The sequence below is a fragment of the Staurois parvus genome, unplaced genomic scaffold, assembly GCF_062004578.1.
Source record: "Staurois parvus isolate SC_StPar_1 unplaced genomic scaffold, SC_StPar_1.0 ptg000449l, whole genome shotgun sequence".
NCBI classification, from domain to species: domain Eukaryota; kingdom Metazoa; phylum Chordata; class Amphibia; order Anura; family Ranidae; genus Staurois; species Staurois parvus.
In genome coordinates this window covers 2,503,723-2,519,647 of record NW_028318245.1, presented here as the reverse complement: position 1 = coordinate 2,519,647, position 15,925 = coordinate 2,503,723, and the positions used below count along the sequence as shown (strand labels likewise).

Sequence of the window (15,925 nt, the reverse complement as noted above, 5' to 3'; positions counted from 1 at the left end):
CACCGTGATGTCCATCCCCTTCCTCCATAATCACCGTGATGTCTGTCCTCTTTCTCCATAGTCACCGTGATGTCCGTCCTTTTCGTCCATAGTCTCTGTGAGGTCCGTCCTCCTCCTCCATAGTCACTGTGATGTCAGTCCTCTTTCTCCATTGTCACCATGACGTCCGTCCTCTTCCTCCATAGTCACGTCTGTCCTTTTCCTCCATAGTCACTGTGACGTCTTTTATCTCCAAAAAAATTCTCCATCCTTCCTCTAAACACCTAAATGAACTATTCTGGATAAAACAAAAGTATATATATATGAACCTTCTATCAACCCACTATAGTTCGGTCACATGATTCGGCTTCCATGTGTCCGGCTGCATCATGGGAGCCTACAGGTAATGTCAGCTTCTGGCTTTTACAGACATTGTTGGTCTATTCTGCAGCTGAAGCCGGCTGAACATAGGTAAGTATATACATTTTTTCACGCAGGATAGTTGGTATAAGTGTAAAGAGGAGGTAGGGAGTATATTAAGACTAGTTAGGCTTTATCTGGAATTCTACTTTAAACCTCACCCTGGAGATCATCTGCCTGCTGACCGGAGAGGTGAGGAGGATTCGGGGAGGTCACATGACATCACTCTTATCTCTATTAATAAAATACAGACCTGACTGGAGAGGTGAGGAGGATTCTGAGAGGTAACATGACATCACTCATGTCTATTAATAAACACAGACCTGACTGGAGAGGTGAGGAGGATTCTGGGAGGTCACATGACATCACTCTTATCTCTATTATTAAAACACGGACCTGACCGGAGAGGTGAGGAGGATTCTGGGAGGTCACATGAAAAAACATTACTGTTTTCTTTTAATGCAGAGCAATACTCTGGTGAAATCTGGTGACAATTTAATCATCACAGTGCCTTCACCTCATTCCCTGAAACCCAAGAGGAAGAATTGCAAGAAGATTCTAGAAGTCACCCAGAAGATCATTGATCTGCTGACAGGAGAGGTGAGCGGTGCTGGGAATTCTGGGACATTCTCCAGTAACAGACAAGGGATGTGTCTGGATGGTGACTGTATCATTGTGTGTGTCAGGTTCCTATAAGGTGTCAGGGTGTCACTGTCTATTTCTCCATGGAGGAGTGGGAGTATTTAGAAGGACACAAGGACCTCTACAAGGACGTCATGACGGACAATCAGCCGCCCCTCACATCACCGGGTAAGAGGAGACTTTATTGTAAAGGAGAGAGCAGTACGGAGGATCCACCTAGATCCCCCCCCATCATCTGATAAACACATACAATCGAATTTACTAACAAGACACACGCCCGGAATCAGACTCACAAAGCAGACTTGCTAAGAAGCACATCTAACACCATGAACACATGTTCACTTAGAAATTTGCTTTGCCAAATATCAGGACTTCACTTTAAACAATATCTGCCATTTCAAAAAAAATTAAGAATGTGTTAAAAATATATTTTTTAAAGGAAATCGACACAGTAAAAATCTAGACGCCTGTGCAGTGTCTTTGGCCGATATAACTGAGCATGTGCAGAACACATTTTAGACGTCCTCTGCAGGTGCTTGCTTTTTAGCCACTGCCCAATAGTAAATCTCACTGTGGATTCCTCTGACAGCCGGCACTCGGTCGCGTCTATTGTGTTTAATAAACAGCACTAAGCATATCTTTATGTTTTCTAATTTGATTTCCTTAGTTCTAGTGATTCTATTTTTGTTTCTTATCCTTTATAATTATTTCTGTAATGATTTTACTTATTTCGAAGGTCTAGATAATATTTATTTTGACAGTTGAATGTAAAAATAAAGGTCCGCAATAAAAAAAAAAAAAAAAAACCAGCGTGGTGGCCCTTCAGGTCTGGTATGGATATTAAGGGGGAACTCCACGCCGAAATTAAAAAAAAAAAACAGCGTAAGGACCCCCTCAATATCCATACCAGACCCTTATCCAAGCATGCAGCCCGGCAGGTCAGGAAAGGGGGGGGGGACGAGCGAGCGCCCCCCTCCCCCCACTGAACCATACCAGGCCACATGCCCTCAACATGGAGGGGTGCTTTGGGGCAGGCAGGGGGACTCCCCCCCCCAAAGCACCTTGTCCCCATGTCGATTAGGACAAGGGCCTCTTCCCCACAACCCTGGCCGGTGGTTGTGGGGGTCTGTGGGCGGGGGGCTTATCAGAATCTGGAAGCCCCCTTTAACAAGGGGGCCCCCAGATCCCGGCCCCCCCCCCCACGTGAATGAATCTGCGGTACATGGTCCCGCGACTTATTCACAAAAAAACAAAGTGTGGTGTAAAAAAAACACAGTACAGGGTCTTTGACAAGTCCTTTATTAAAACAATGTCCCCCGAAGTAGATCCAACGTTAATCACGGCGGCGGCGGTGGCGGCGACCCGAAAAAAAAAAAAGTTCCGCTCACGTCGGAGGCTTCCAGTCTTGTGAAAAAAAGGCTAGCTGACATATCTTATATAGGTATGGGGCGGGGCCAGCCGGGAACAGCAAGCATGTGACATGGGGCGGGGTCACTCAGATGATGTCCTGGCTGGCCCCGCCCCATACCTATATAAGAACTGTCAGCTAGCCTTTTTTTCACAAGGCTGGAAGCCTTGGACGGGAGCGGAACTTTTTTTTTTTTTCTTTTTTCGGGTTGCCGCCACCGTGATTGACGTTGGATCTACTTCGGGGGACATTATTTTAATAAAGGACTTGTCAAAGACCCTGTACTGTGTTTTTTTACACTACACTTTGTTTTTTTGTGAATGAGTAGGGGGGCCGGGATCTGGGGGCCCACTTGTTAAAGGGGGCTTCCAGATTCTGATAAGCCCCCCGCCCGTAGACCCCCACAACCACCGGCCAGGGTTGTGGGGAAGAGGCCCTTGTCCTCATCAACATGGGGACAAGGTGCTTTGGGGGGGGAGCCCCCCTGCCCCAAAGCACCCCCCCATGTTGAGGGCATGTGGCCTGGTATGATTCAGGAGGGGGGGGCGCTCGCTCGTCCCCCCCCTTTCCTGACCTGCCGGGCTGCATGCTCGGATAAGGGTCTGGTATGGATATTGGGGGGGCTTCCACGCTGTTGTTTTTTTAAATATTCGGCGTGGAGTTACCCTTTAATATCCATACCAGACCCGAAGAGCTTGGTATAGATGAAAGGGGGAACTCCACGGCAAAATTTAAAAAAACAAACAGCGTGGGGACCCCCTCAATATCCATACCAGACCCTTATCCGAGCATGCAGCCCGGCAGGTCAGGAAAGGGGGGGATGAACGAGCGCCCCCCCCTCCTGAACCATACCAGGACACATGCCCTCAACATGGGGGGGTGCTTTGGGGCAAGGGGGGGCTCCCCCCCCAAAGCACCTTGTCCCCATGTTGATGAGGACAAGGGCCTCTTCCCCACAACCCTGGCCGGTGGTTGTGGGGGTCTGCGGGCGGGGGGCTTATCAGAATCTGGAAGCCCCCTTTAACAAGGGGGCCCCCAGATCCCGCCCCCCCCCCCCCCACGTGAAGGAGTCTGCGGTACATGGTCCCGCTACTCCTTCACAAAAAAACAAAGCGTAGTGTAAAAAAAACACAGTACAGGGTCTTTGACAAGTCCTTTATTAAAATAATGTCCCCCGAAGTAGATCCAACGTCAATCACGGCGGCGGCAGGGACCTGAAAAAACAGAAAAAAAAAAAAAGTTCAGTTCCCGTCGGAGGCTTCCAGCCTTCTGAAAAAAAGGCGGGGGACATAGCACAACATTTGTGTCACATTTGAGATATCTGGCTAGTTACACTGACCTTGCCCAGGGACCTAGGATTGATTCACAACACAGAAATACAGGCAGGATTAGTGTTCAACAGCTCTGTGGATTAGTGGTTAGCACTACTGTCTCACAATGCTAGGGTTGTTGGTTTGAATCCCAACCACAGCATTGAATTTGCATGATCTCTGTGTGACTACCCTAACATACATGTGCTGGTGGCAGCATCTTTGCTTTCTGTTTAAATGATCCCTAGAATGTGAATTAGAATGAGGCCTTGTCTGTTTAAAGTAGCACCTAATGTGAATGTGAGACCATGGGATGAGATAAGGGCCTGGACTAATGATTGACTGGATAATGCTGGTTTGCACTCCACACCCTTTGGGAAAGTTTGTCAAATCATGAGAACAGTGAGCAAAAGAAGAGGATTAACAAAATATAATGGCATGGAGTCCCCGTCCCCCCCCAAATCCATAACAGACCCTTATCTGAGCATGCAGATATCGCATGCCTTCAAAGATTTATTTCCTTTGTTGAACTGCCTGCTTGGTTCACACTAGATGTGTTTTAAAATTGTGCTTTTTGTTGGCAATTTCACCGTGTTTTCTGTAGATTTACCAATGAGTTATTGCGTTTTCAATTGTGTTTTGCATTGCGATTTCTATTGTAGTCCATATGTGAAATCTCTACAAAATGCTGAAAAAGTTAGACAAGAACTACTTTTGAAATTGTGCTGCAGCAAATCGCTTACGTTAAGACATTCACATCCACATTCATTAGATCGGATATCAGGTACAATTTCAATTCCCAAATCGCACCTGAAATCGTGCACCCTGGATGCGACTTGGCATGCGATTTGCATGGCATGCGACTTGCAAATTGTATGCCAAGTCGCACCCTATTGTCTGCTATTAGAGCAGTCACATGGGTGTGATTCCAACACTGATTTCTAAAGTAGTACACGTACTACTTTTATGACGATTTGCATAGATATCTGTGTCAGATGTCTTGCAAATCGTAAGGAAATCAGCATCTTCAATGTACGTCGCACAATTTCTAAATCGGCTTTGATGTGACCGCGGTGTAAGGCCTTTTTATGTTTGATTTCCTGAGTGTTTTTCCGATTTATGGGAAATGCCGCATACTAGCAAAAGTGAATTGACATTTTCAGTATTACATGCGAGATGTGGTCATGTGATTGCCTTAACTCATGCGATAATCTGGAGTGAATTGTGCCCATAGGGCCAAGAAATATTGCCAATAGGGTTCCCTTTCACATTCCTGTTCAATGTTCTGTTGTATGCTGCACAGGTACATGTCACTGTGGCTTTCTTTCTGACTCTGATTTGTGGGGCCTGTATACCAAGGGTTAACACAGGTGGGAAGATAATTGATCAGGTGCAAACACTTTCTCTGACCAAATGAATGACAGTGGTGGGTGTGGCCTACCTTATATATAGAGATGCAGTAGTGGGTGATTTTTGCCTGGTTTAGGCACATTATTTTTGCATGTCCTTGTCTGTGGTGGTTTGGGGAGGAAGAGATATTGTGGTGAATTGCCCCAGGCCACACTCACGCTGCGTTTTGATGTGGGCTGTAAATGTTTTGCATGTTCTTCCTTCTAAGGTGTGTTTGTGCGTTATTGTACAATGATTGTGTTTATTATCTTTGCATTGTAATCCTAACACATGTCCATTGCTCTGCTCTTCCACGTTTGCTTTATTTAGAATGAAATGCAGTTTTCAGACAAACATGGTGAGAAATGTATGTGTGGGGGAGGTGTTTATATTTTGGCATGTATGTGTTTTTATATTGATATTTTGATCTGCAGCTTGTTTTGTGAATAAGCCCAAGTGATATTAACCATTTGTTTCCTGCTGTAACCTGTGAAAGCACAGTTCATTATAAGTATAATCTTTTAGATTGTAAGCTCTTATGAGCAGGACCGTTCTATTTTAGCAACATCAATCCTGCTTTTTTTTTTTTTTTTTTCACACCAAGATATTGAATGTAGCTTTTTGTTGCTGTTCAAATAAATGTGGAATGTGTATTTGATCAATAAACATTTGTACTATGTATTTTTTGGGGGGATTATTTCATGTTCTAGTTGTATGTTGCACAGTGGCTAAATGGTTAGCACTTCCACCTGGCAGTACTAGGGTCGTTGGTTCGAATCCCAGCCATGGCACCTCCTGCCTGGAGGTTGCATGTTCTCCCTGTGCCTGTTTTCTCCGGGTACTCCGGTTTCCTCCCACACTCTAAAGACATGCTGGTAGGTTAATTGGATCCTGTCAAAATTGGCTCTAGTATATGTATGAATGTAAGTTAGGGCTCTTAGTACGCCCCTTGAGGGTTAGGGACTGATGTGAATTTACCACATCTATATGTAAAGCGCTGCGTAAATTAAGAGCGCTATATAAGTATCTGAAATGTACTAGTACCCATAACACTTATTTTTGCTGGCTATATAATATGCCCGAATCTTCCTTGTTAGAGTGCACATGTGCAAGTATGTCCAAAATAAACCAAAAGCCCCCTATTGCATGACAAGACCATGTTATGTACCAATGAATAGGTCGTGTTCAATGTGCAGCTAGCATTCTTTTTCTACAATCCTCTTAACCGTAATAAATTGGGCCCCCAATTTATGTTGACTTTGGGCCTTTACTATCAAATATATATTCGCCAATGTCATATACACACAGTATAGCTGCAAACATACATTCACCAATGCCAAATCTACAATAGAACTGCAAACATATATTTGTCATACAGTCATGGCCGAAATTGTTGGCACCCTTGATATTTTTCCTGAAAATCAAGTATTTCACACAAAAAAGGTATTGCATTAACACATGTTTTGCTATACACATGTTTATTCCCTTTGTATGTATTGGAACAAATATAAAACAGAGGCAGAAAAGCAAATATGACATAATGTCACACAAAACCCCAAAAATGGGCTGGACAAAAGTATTGGCACCCTTAACTTAATATTTGGTTGCACACCCTTTGGAAAACATAACTGAAATCAGTCGCTTCCTATAACCATCAATAAGCTTCTGACACCTCTCACCCGGAATTTTGGACCACTCTTCCTTTGCAAACAGCTCCAGGTCTCTCTTATTGGAAGGACACCTTTTCCCAACAGCAATTTTAAGATCTCTCCACAGGTGTTCAATGGGATTTAGATCTGGGCTCATTGCTGGCCACTTCAGAACTCTCCAGCGCTTCTTTGCCATCCATTTCTGAGTGCTTTTTGACGTATGTTTGGGGTCATTGTCCTGCTGGAAGACCCAGGATCTTGGACGCAAACCCAGCTTTCTGACACTGGGCCCTACAGTGCGACCCAAAATCCTTTGGTAATCCTCAGATTTCATGATGCCTTGCACACAGTCAAGGCACCCAGTGCCAGAGGCAGCAAAACAACCCCAAAACATCATTGAACCTCCACCATATTTTACCGTAGGTACTGTGTTTTGTTCTTTGTAGGCCTCATTCCGTTTTCGGTAAACAGTAGAATGATGTGCTTTACCGAAAAGCTCTATCTTGGTCTCATCTGTCCACAAGACGTTTTCCCAGAAGGCTTTTGGCTTACTCAAGTACATTTTGGCAAACTGTAGTCTTGCTTTTTTATGTCTCTGTGTCAGCAGTGGGGTCCTCCTGGGTCTCCTGCCATAGCGTTTCATTTCATTTAAATGTCGACGGATAGTTCGCGCTGACACTGATGCTCCCTGAGCCTGCAGGACAGCTTGAATGTCTTTGGAACATGTTTGGGGCTGCTTATCCACCATCCGGACTATTCTGCGTTGCAATCTTTCATCAATTTTCCTCATCCGTCCACGACCAGGGAGATTAGCTACAGTGCCATGGGTTGCAAACTTCTTGATAATGTTGCGCACTGTGGACAAAGGCAAATCTAGTTCTCTGGAGATGGACTTGTAACCTTGAGATTGTTGATATTTTGCCACAATTTTGGTTCTCAGGTCCTCAGACAGTTCTCGTCTCCTCTTTCTGTTGTCCATGCTTAGTGTGGCACAGACAGACACACAATGCAAAGGTTAAGTGAACGTCTCTCCTTTTTATCTGCTTTCAGGTGTGATTTCTATATTGCCCACACCTGTTACTTGCCCCAGGTGAGTTTACAGGAGCATCACATGCTTGTAACATTCTTATTTATCCGCAGTTGTGAAAGGGTGCCAATACTTTTGTCCAGCCCATTTTTGGAGGTTTGTGTGACATTATGTCGAATTTGCTTTCTTTCCTCCCTTTTTTTGTTTTGTCCCAATACACACAAAGGGAATAAACATGTGTATAGCAAAACATGTGTTAATGCAATACGTTTCGTGAGAAATACATGATTTCCTGGAGAAATATCAAGGGTGCCAACAATTTCGGCCATGACTGTATACACAATGAAGCCACATGTAAAATTGCTATGGTGCACAAATAAACGCCAAGACGGCTGTTGGAGGAGGTGCTAGAGCAGCTGTCCTACCGGAAATACGTCATGACGTTTGCGGAAGGACGTTTGCACACACCCGGAAGTGTGAGTGGATGGGAGTGTAGTTAGGAGAGTTTAGTGGTAATTTGTAAGTCTATTTTTTAGTTTTGTGAATTGTTCTTTTGTGGAATTCCAGACCACATCTGGACATGGCGAGATCGCTGTTCTCCACCAAGGAGCTGATCCTGATTTGCTGTGGAAACATTACTAATAATTGTATTTTCAGTTGAAAACATGTCCAATTCCTAGATCCATTGAGGTACATAGCAGAGGTTCAAGGTTCTTCCTAACTATACAGGTGGTACAGACACAAGCATACACCCAGGGCCACTGTTAGATATCACAGGGCCCCATACAGCATACCTGACAGCCCCCATCGCCAGAGAAAATATCCAAATTATATTTATGGTAAAAATACACTAAAAACATTATTAATGGACATAATCCCAACCATATTCCTGTGAAATCTAAATGATAAAACTGTGCTGAGTTCATAAATAAAGCTGTGGGTGTAATTGAGGTTTTGGGGCTCATGGGTGCTGTGGCCTGTAGAGTGGGAATCAGTGGTTTGTCTTTGTGGCTATTGCCGTTTGCAGGTAACCTATGTTACACTATGGAATTGCTGCAGGTCACAATTTGACAAGCATATGGGTGCAGGTGTACAGACAGTGAGCATTCAGGGACACTTCCCCACGCCTTCACACCTGTCAGATTAAAACCTGTGTTCATACAGCTGCTGTGTCCCCATAGTGTAACAGGTGGCTCTAGCCACATAAACAACCCACTCATTCATGCTGTAAAGGCCAGAGGACCTGTGTGAATGGGGCATTTTTTACTTTTTTATTTTCCTCAGCTCGTTAATTTCAATGGCCTGCCTAATGTGTGGGAACATGCAAAAATACTGCAGGCATATTATTTTAAAAGTGTGTTGCGCCTAACCATGCACATCTGCAAAGGGCATTGCATTTCTTTGCTGTGCTGGAAAATGTGTGTTCTTGCATGCGTTTCTGCACCACCAATGGTGTGAACAAGTCTTAAGGGCCAGTTCACACTAGATGTGTTCCTGATCCGTTTTTGCATGCCCTTTTGGCATGCATGTTTTGGTGTGTTCCAGTACATTTTGGATGCATTTTGGACACGTTGCATTGCATTTTTGTATCCCTTCCAGTTAGATTTTTCTACTTTCTTTTTATTCAATTTAATTAGGGACATGTGCGTTTTAGTACATTCAAGGACATTTCAATGTGTTCCAGTACAGTTCTGTGCAGAAACAATGCAGCGTGGTCAACTTTGTTTACAGCACCTGCAATGCACTGAAAATGCAAGCGCTGATGTGAACTATGACATTAACAACCATATAACCTTCTTTCTGTGCGTTTGTGATGCCGAAAAAGCAACTGAAACACATGTAGTGTGAACTGGTCCTAAAGATTATTAGAGGTAAGGGAAGGGGCTGACCAGGGATTGTGAATTCAATCAGACTAGTGGTGATATACAATCAGCAATCGTATAATAATGTGAGATCTGAGCTGTAGCTGATAAAAAATGAGACACATTCACTTGATCAGTAAATAGTTAAAAAGAGTGGGGCGGTGATCCATAGATTTGCATATGGGATAGGTGATGATGGGGTGGGGGAGGGGGTCAAGTTGTATAAGGAGACAGATTTAAAAGAAGAGAAAAAAGTTACAATGAAATATACACAGCATGAAACGTGCAAATTTCGTAATTGGCAGAAGAACAGGATGCAGGTAACATTCATCCACTTTCTAGTCATTAGGCAAAATCATAATTGATTGATCAATATTCCTGGCACTGACACAACCCAGAAAATTGATCTCCATTTTTTTAACGTTCATAAATGTCAAGGAGCTTATAATCTAAGAGCAGAAACTCAGCCATGTAACTAGGTCCAATGAACCTAACAGCATGTCTTTATAAGTGTTGGCAGAAACACATCCATACAGGGAAAGCATGCAAACTGGGATGTAGCCATGACTGGGATTAGAACCCATGACCCAAGTGCTGTAATTTCTGAGCTCTAACCACTAAACCACTGTGGGAGACAGTTTGAGATACAATGTAGAATAGTTACATTGTTTAAAAATGATAAAGCGAGCGCTGGTCAAACTATATAGACTACTAAAATGGTATTACACAAGATAAATATAACCACGAACAGTAGTGCATGAACTCGTGAAAGGTCATCCACCCCTGTGAAAGTGTACTACACTATTAAGCACCTTTCTGGCTCCTGTGGCTGAGCTAATTCCTCCCCAGGACCATTTGGGCACCCACCCTGATGGATGGATGGAGCTGGATGACTAACCCATAGCTGCCAGCATACCGCTGCACCCCCAGATGTGTGATGTGTATAACCCATGCGCATTAATACTTTTGTTCTGGTGAGTGTAGACCAGTCCCAAGGGTGGTTTACCTTTCACGAGTTCATGCACTACTGTCCGTCACGGAGAGACCACATGTGCCATTCATAAGCACTCTCTGAGTTGGTACTCTGACATGAAGGACATTCCATTATTCAGGAATGATTATATGAACTTATTTTAGCACCATATACCATTTTACATCATTGTTGCAATTATTTGCACTTTTTAGTTTTTACATGCGTTCATTATTGATCACATGCATTTATAGCCCTGCACTTGTCTTTAAAATAGAATAGTTACGTGATTAAAGAGAATGAAGATATATAATTATCTTGGGATTTGAGATATAAGTGTGAAAATGTTTAACATTTGAAAATAGAACGTATGACATTCATTAGTAAATGCATTAGTTTCCTGATCATTTTGGAGAAACAGCAAAAAAAAAAAAAAAAATTCTAATATTGGTGTACTATTTGTTATTCTAAATATTCTCTTTTGCTAAGACAAAAACGCCAATGCTAATAAAGCTCATGTTTGTGCGCCATCTAGCGAACATATCCGGTATTGCACCTAAAAATGTGCCAGACCTGATTCCACATTTACTAATAGCAAAGTAGAAGTTGGTTAATGAGATTGCTAGACACCGCTCAGAAGACTGACAGGTCTTGATTGATTTAACTGAGTCTGCCTGAATGGTTAGAGTCTGATAGTTGACTCACGTCTTAGTGAATCAGGGCCGATATGTCCTAAATATAGAACCATTTATCCAACTGTCCATCCAGAGCCTCTGGTTTATAGACTGGACATGTCCTAAATATAGAACCATTTATCCAACTGTCCATCCAGAGCCTCCGGGATACAGACTGGATACATCCTAAATATAGAGACATTTATCCAACCGTCCATCCAGAGCCTCTGGTTTATAGACCAGATACATCCTAAATATAGAACCATTTATCCAACCGTCCATCCAGAGCCTCTGGTTTATAGACTGGATGCATCCTAAATATAGAACCATTTATCCAACCGTCCATCCAGAGCCTCTGGTTTATAGACCGGATACGTCCTAAATATAGAACCATTTATCCAATCGACCAGCCAGAACCTCTGGTTTATAGACTGGATGCATCCTAAATATAGAACCATTTATCCAACCGTCCATCCAAAGCCTCTGGTTTATAGACCGGATACGTCCTAAATATAGAACCATTTATCCAATCGACCAGCCAGAACCTCCGGTTTATAGACCGGATACATCCTAATTATAGAACCATTTATCCAACCGTCCATCCGGAGTCTCTGGTTTATAGACCGAATACATCCTAAAATAGAACCATTTATCCAACTGTCCATCTAGAGCAGTGGTTCTCAACCTTCCTAATGCCGCGACCCTTTAATACAGTTCCTCATGTTGTGGTGACCCCCAACCATAAAATTATTTTCGTTGCTACTTCATAACTGTAATTTTGCAGTGGGAGGAGTAGTGCCACATCATTGGTGTCAGTGAGAGGAGTAGTACCACATCACTGATGTCAGTAGGAGGAATAGTGTCCCATCGTTGGTATCAGTAGGAGGAATAGTGCCACATTGTTGGTGTCAGTGGGAGGAATAGTGCCCCATCATTGGTGTCAGTGTGGGAGGAATAGTGCCCCATCATTGGTGTCAGTGGGGGGGGGAATAGTGCCCCATCATTGATACTAGTGTGGGGGGGAATTGTGCCCCATCATTGGTGTCAGTGGGGGAGATAGTGCCCCATCGTTGGTGTCAGTGGGGGGAGGAATAGTGCCCCATCGTTGGTGTCAGTGGGGGGAGGAATAGTGCCCCATCGTTGGTGTCAGTGGGGGGAGGAATAGTGCCCCATCGTTGGTGTCAGGGGGGGAGGAATAGTTCCCCATCGTTGGTGTCAGTGGGGGGGGGAAAATAGTGCCCCATCATTGGTGTCAGTGATGGGGCACTATTCCTCCCACTGACACAAATGATACTTACCTTGCTGACTCCTGCTCCAGACTGGGCTCACTCCCTCCCTCTCCCATCTACAGCATACCTGGCTGTAGCAGCACCATCTGCACACTACAGACACTTACCTGTCAGCTGTCTTCCTTCTCTGGCCGCTCCCTCGCTCGATCTTCTTTGATCTTCGTGCTGCTGCTTGGCTCCTCCTCCTCGCTGATGATTGGCCACCTGTGTGCCTCTCCTGAGCTACAGTTCCGGCGGCCAATCACTGGCGAGGAGGCGGAGCTGTTGAGTGATCCCGGGGATGTGGCCAGATGACAGGGGCGGCATGTGATCACACACATCGCGGTCCAGGGAAATGTGGACGTATCTGCATGTGGGCGGACCCGCCTGGAGACTGATAGAGGAGCGGTTTCTCGGTTCCTAAGACCATCGGAAATATGTGTTTTCCGATAGTCTTAGGAGACCCCTGTGAAAGGGTTGTTTGACCCCCAAAGGGGTCGCGACCCACAGGTTGAGAACCGCTGATCTAGAGCCTGTTATTTTATAATCACGTGCTGATAATAGAAGGGACTAACCCTTTAATGACATTACTGTCAAGGTGCACAACTTTCCTATTATAGGGCGGATGGGGACATATGGAGTGGAACACAGAGATAAGAAGAGCCGGATTGTACCGACACAGGAAGTGATCCCACAAATGGGGAGGAAGTGGTGTCAGGTGCAGACAGGAAGTGATGTAAAGGTCTAAAAAGGAAGTTTCCAGAGACGTGAGTTAGTATGAAGCAGAGAGGAGGTGGTAAGATCTTATTTTATATTTACACCTAGTAACTCCCATCATGTCCGTCCTCTTCCTCCATAGTCAGGTCCATCCTCTTCCTCCATAGTCACAGTGATTTCCATCCTCTTCCTCCATAGTCTCTGTGATGTCCGTCCTCTTCCTCCATAGTCACTGTGACATCTTTTATCTTCAAAAAAAATCTCATCTTTCCTCTAAATACCTAAATTAACTATTCTGGATAAAACAAAAGTGTATATATATGAACCTTCTCCCAACCCACTTTGGTTCAGTCACATGATTCGGCTTCCATGTGCCCGGCTGCATCACGGGAGCCTAAAGGTAATGTCAGCTTCTGGCTTTTAAAGACATTGTTGGTCTATTCTGCAGCTGAAGCCGGCTGAAAATAGGTAAGTATATACATTTTTTAAACGCAGGATAGTTGGTATAAGTGTTAAGAGGAAGTAGGGAGCATTTTAAGACTAGTTAGGCTTTAGCTGGAATTCTACTTTAAACCCTGGAGATCATCTGCCTGTTGATCGGAGAGGTGAGAAGGATTCTCGGAGGTCACATGACATCACTCTTATCTCTATTAATAAAACATAGACCTGACTGGAGAGGTGAGGAGGATTTTGGGAGGTCACATGACATCACTCTTATCTCTATTAATAAAACACAAACCTGACCAGAGAGGTGAGAAGGATTCTCGGAGGTCACATGACATCACTCTTATCTCTATTAATAAAACATAGACCTGACTGGAGAGGTGAAGAGGATTCTGGGAGGTCACATGACATCACTCTTATCTCTATTAATAAAACACAGACCTGACCGGAGAGGTGAGGAGGATCTTGAGAGGTTAAATTACATTACTGGTATCTTTCAATGCAGAGCAATCCTTTGGTGAAATCTGGTGACCATTTAATCATCACAGTGCCTTCACCTCATTCCCTGAAACCCAAGAGACAGAATTGCAAGAAGATTCTAGAAGTCACCCAGAAGATCATTGATCTGCTGACAGGAGAGGTGAGCGGTGCCGGGAATTCTGAGACATTCTCCAGTAACAGACAAGGGATGTGTCTGGATGGTGACTGTATCATTGTGTGTGTCAGGTTCCTATAAGGTGTCAGGGTATCACTGTCTATTTCTCCATGGAGGAGTGGGAGTATTTAGAAGGACACAAGGAGGTCATGATGGACAAACAGCCGCCCCTCACATCACCGGGTAAGAGGAGACTTTATTGTAAAGGAGAGTGCAGTACAGAGAGTCCACCTAGATCCCCCATCATCTGATAAACACATAGAAACAATGGATTCAGTCAGTGTGTGTGTTTCCTACAGATGGATCCAGTCATGGGAACCTACCAGAGAGATGTCCCCGTCATTTGTATTCCCGGGATTCCACACAGGAAGATCACACCATACCTCAACACCATCAGGTAAATGGATCCAGTAATGGGAACCCACCAGAGAGATGTCCCCATCCTCTGTATTCCCAGGATTCCACACAGGAAGATCACACCATCCCTCACCATCATCAGGTAGATGGATCCAGTAATGGGAACTCACCAGAGAGATGTCCCCGTCCTCTGTATTCCCGGGATTCCACAAAGGAAGATCACACCATCCCTCACCATCATCAGGTAGGTGGGACTGAGCAACTAAAACCTTAAAAGGTTTCTAAGCTATGAGAGGACAGTTTTCTATGTTATTTCTTTTTCCTTTTTCATAAATGTATTCCATCATTGTTGGGGTTTAGGTTGAAGAACTGAAAGACATCAAAGCTGAGATTAAAGAGGAAGAAAAAGAGATGTCAAAGAGTGGAGCTCAGCAGTCTATGGAGGAGGGTGGTCCTCTTTATTCCCCAGATTCCATGCAGGAAGATCACACCATCCCTCGCCACCATCAGGTAGATGGGACTAAGCAACTGGAACTCCGAGAGAATTCTAATCTTTAGGATGATATTCTTCTATGTGATATCTTGCTCCTTTTTACAATTGTGTTCCAACATCTTTGGGGTTTAGGATAAAGAACTGAAACACATAAAAGTTGAGATTAAAGAGGAATTGACACTGATGATTGGATCTCAGCAGTCTATGGAGGATGGTGGTCCTCTGTATTCCCGGGATTCCACACAGGAAGATCACACCATACCTCACCATCACCAGGTAGATGGGAAGAACATAAAAGTGGCTCCAGACTGTATGAGATTATTCTCTTCTCTTAGCCTATTGGTCATCATGTTTCCTTTCTTTTTGGTGGTTTAGCATGAAGTACAGATGTCTGTGAAAGATAAGGTTAAAGAGGAGGAAGAGGTGATGACTGTGATGGGTCATCAGGAGTCTATGAAGGAAGTTGGGATGATGGTGACAACTAAAGAAGAGGAACCTTCTCTAGATATCAGCACAGGTGAGTAACGAAAACACTAAATACAGAAACTGTTCAAGGATATAGGTTGCTGATTGGGGATATGTAGGCTTTCACATCAGTTAGTATGATCTCTACAAGGATGTCATGATGGACAATCAGCCGCCCCTCACATCACCGGGTAAG

The 15,925-nt window shown here is 44.1% G+C and overlaps 2 protein-coding genes across 2 annotated transcripts in view; both read left to right on the top strand.

The window, feature by feature from the left end:
* The window catches only part of LOC149453301 (uncharacterized), a 47,662-nt gene that overhangs the window by 12,335 nt on the left and 19,402 nt on the right, over positions 1–15,925 (top strand). The window lies entirely within an intron of this gene.
* LOC149453302 (uncharacterized) lies at positions 13,200–15,329 on the top strand. The gene is made up of 5 exons (XM_089688594.1): positions 13,200–13,394; positions 14,265–14,399; positions 14,486–14,597; positions 14,714–15,015; positions 15,132–15,329. Exons 3-5 carry the CDS (start codon positions 14,525–14,527, stop codon positions 15,327–15,329), a joined length of 573 nt encoding a protein of 190 aa, XP_089544720.1. The 5' UTR covers positions 13,200–13,394; positions 14,265–14,399; positions 14,486–14,524.

What these genes read in the sequence shown, in the direction of transcription:
- LOC149453302 (XM_089688594.1), top strand. Translation starts at nt 14,525, where the DNA reads ATGGAGGAGTGGGAGTATTTAGAAGGACACAAGGAGGTCATGATGGAC. An exon ending in GCCGCCCCTCACATCACCGG is followed by an intron (nt 14,598 to 14,713) that starts GTAAGAGGAGAC and finishes TGTTTCCTACAG; the next exon opens with ATGGATCCAGTCATGGGAAC. An exon ending in CCATCCCTCACCATCATCAG is followed by an intron (nt 15,016 to 15,131) that starts GTAGGTGGGACT and finishes GTTGGGGTTTAG; the next exon opens with GTTGAAGAACTGAAAGACAT.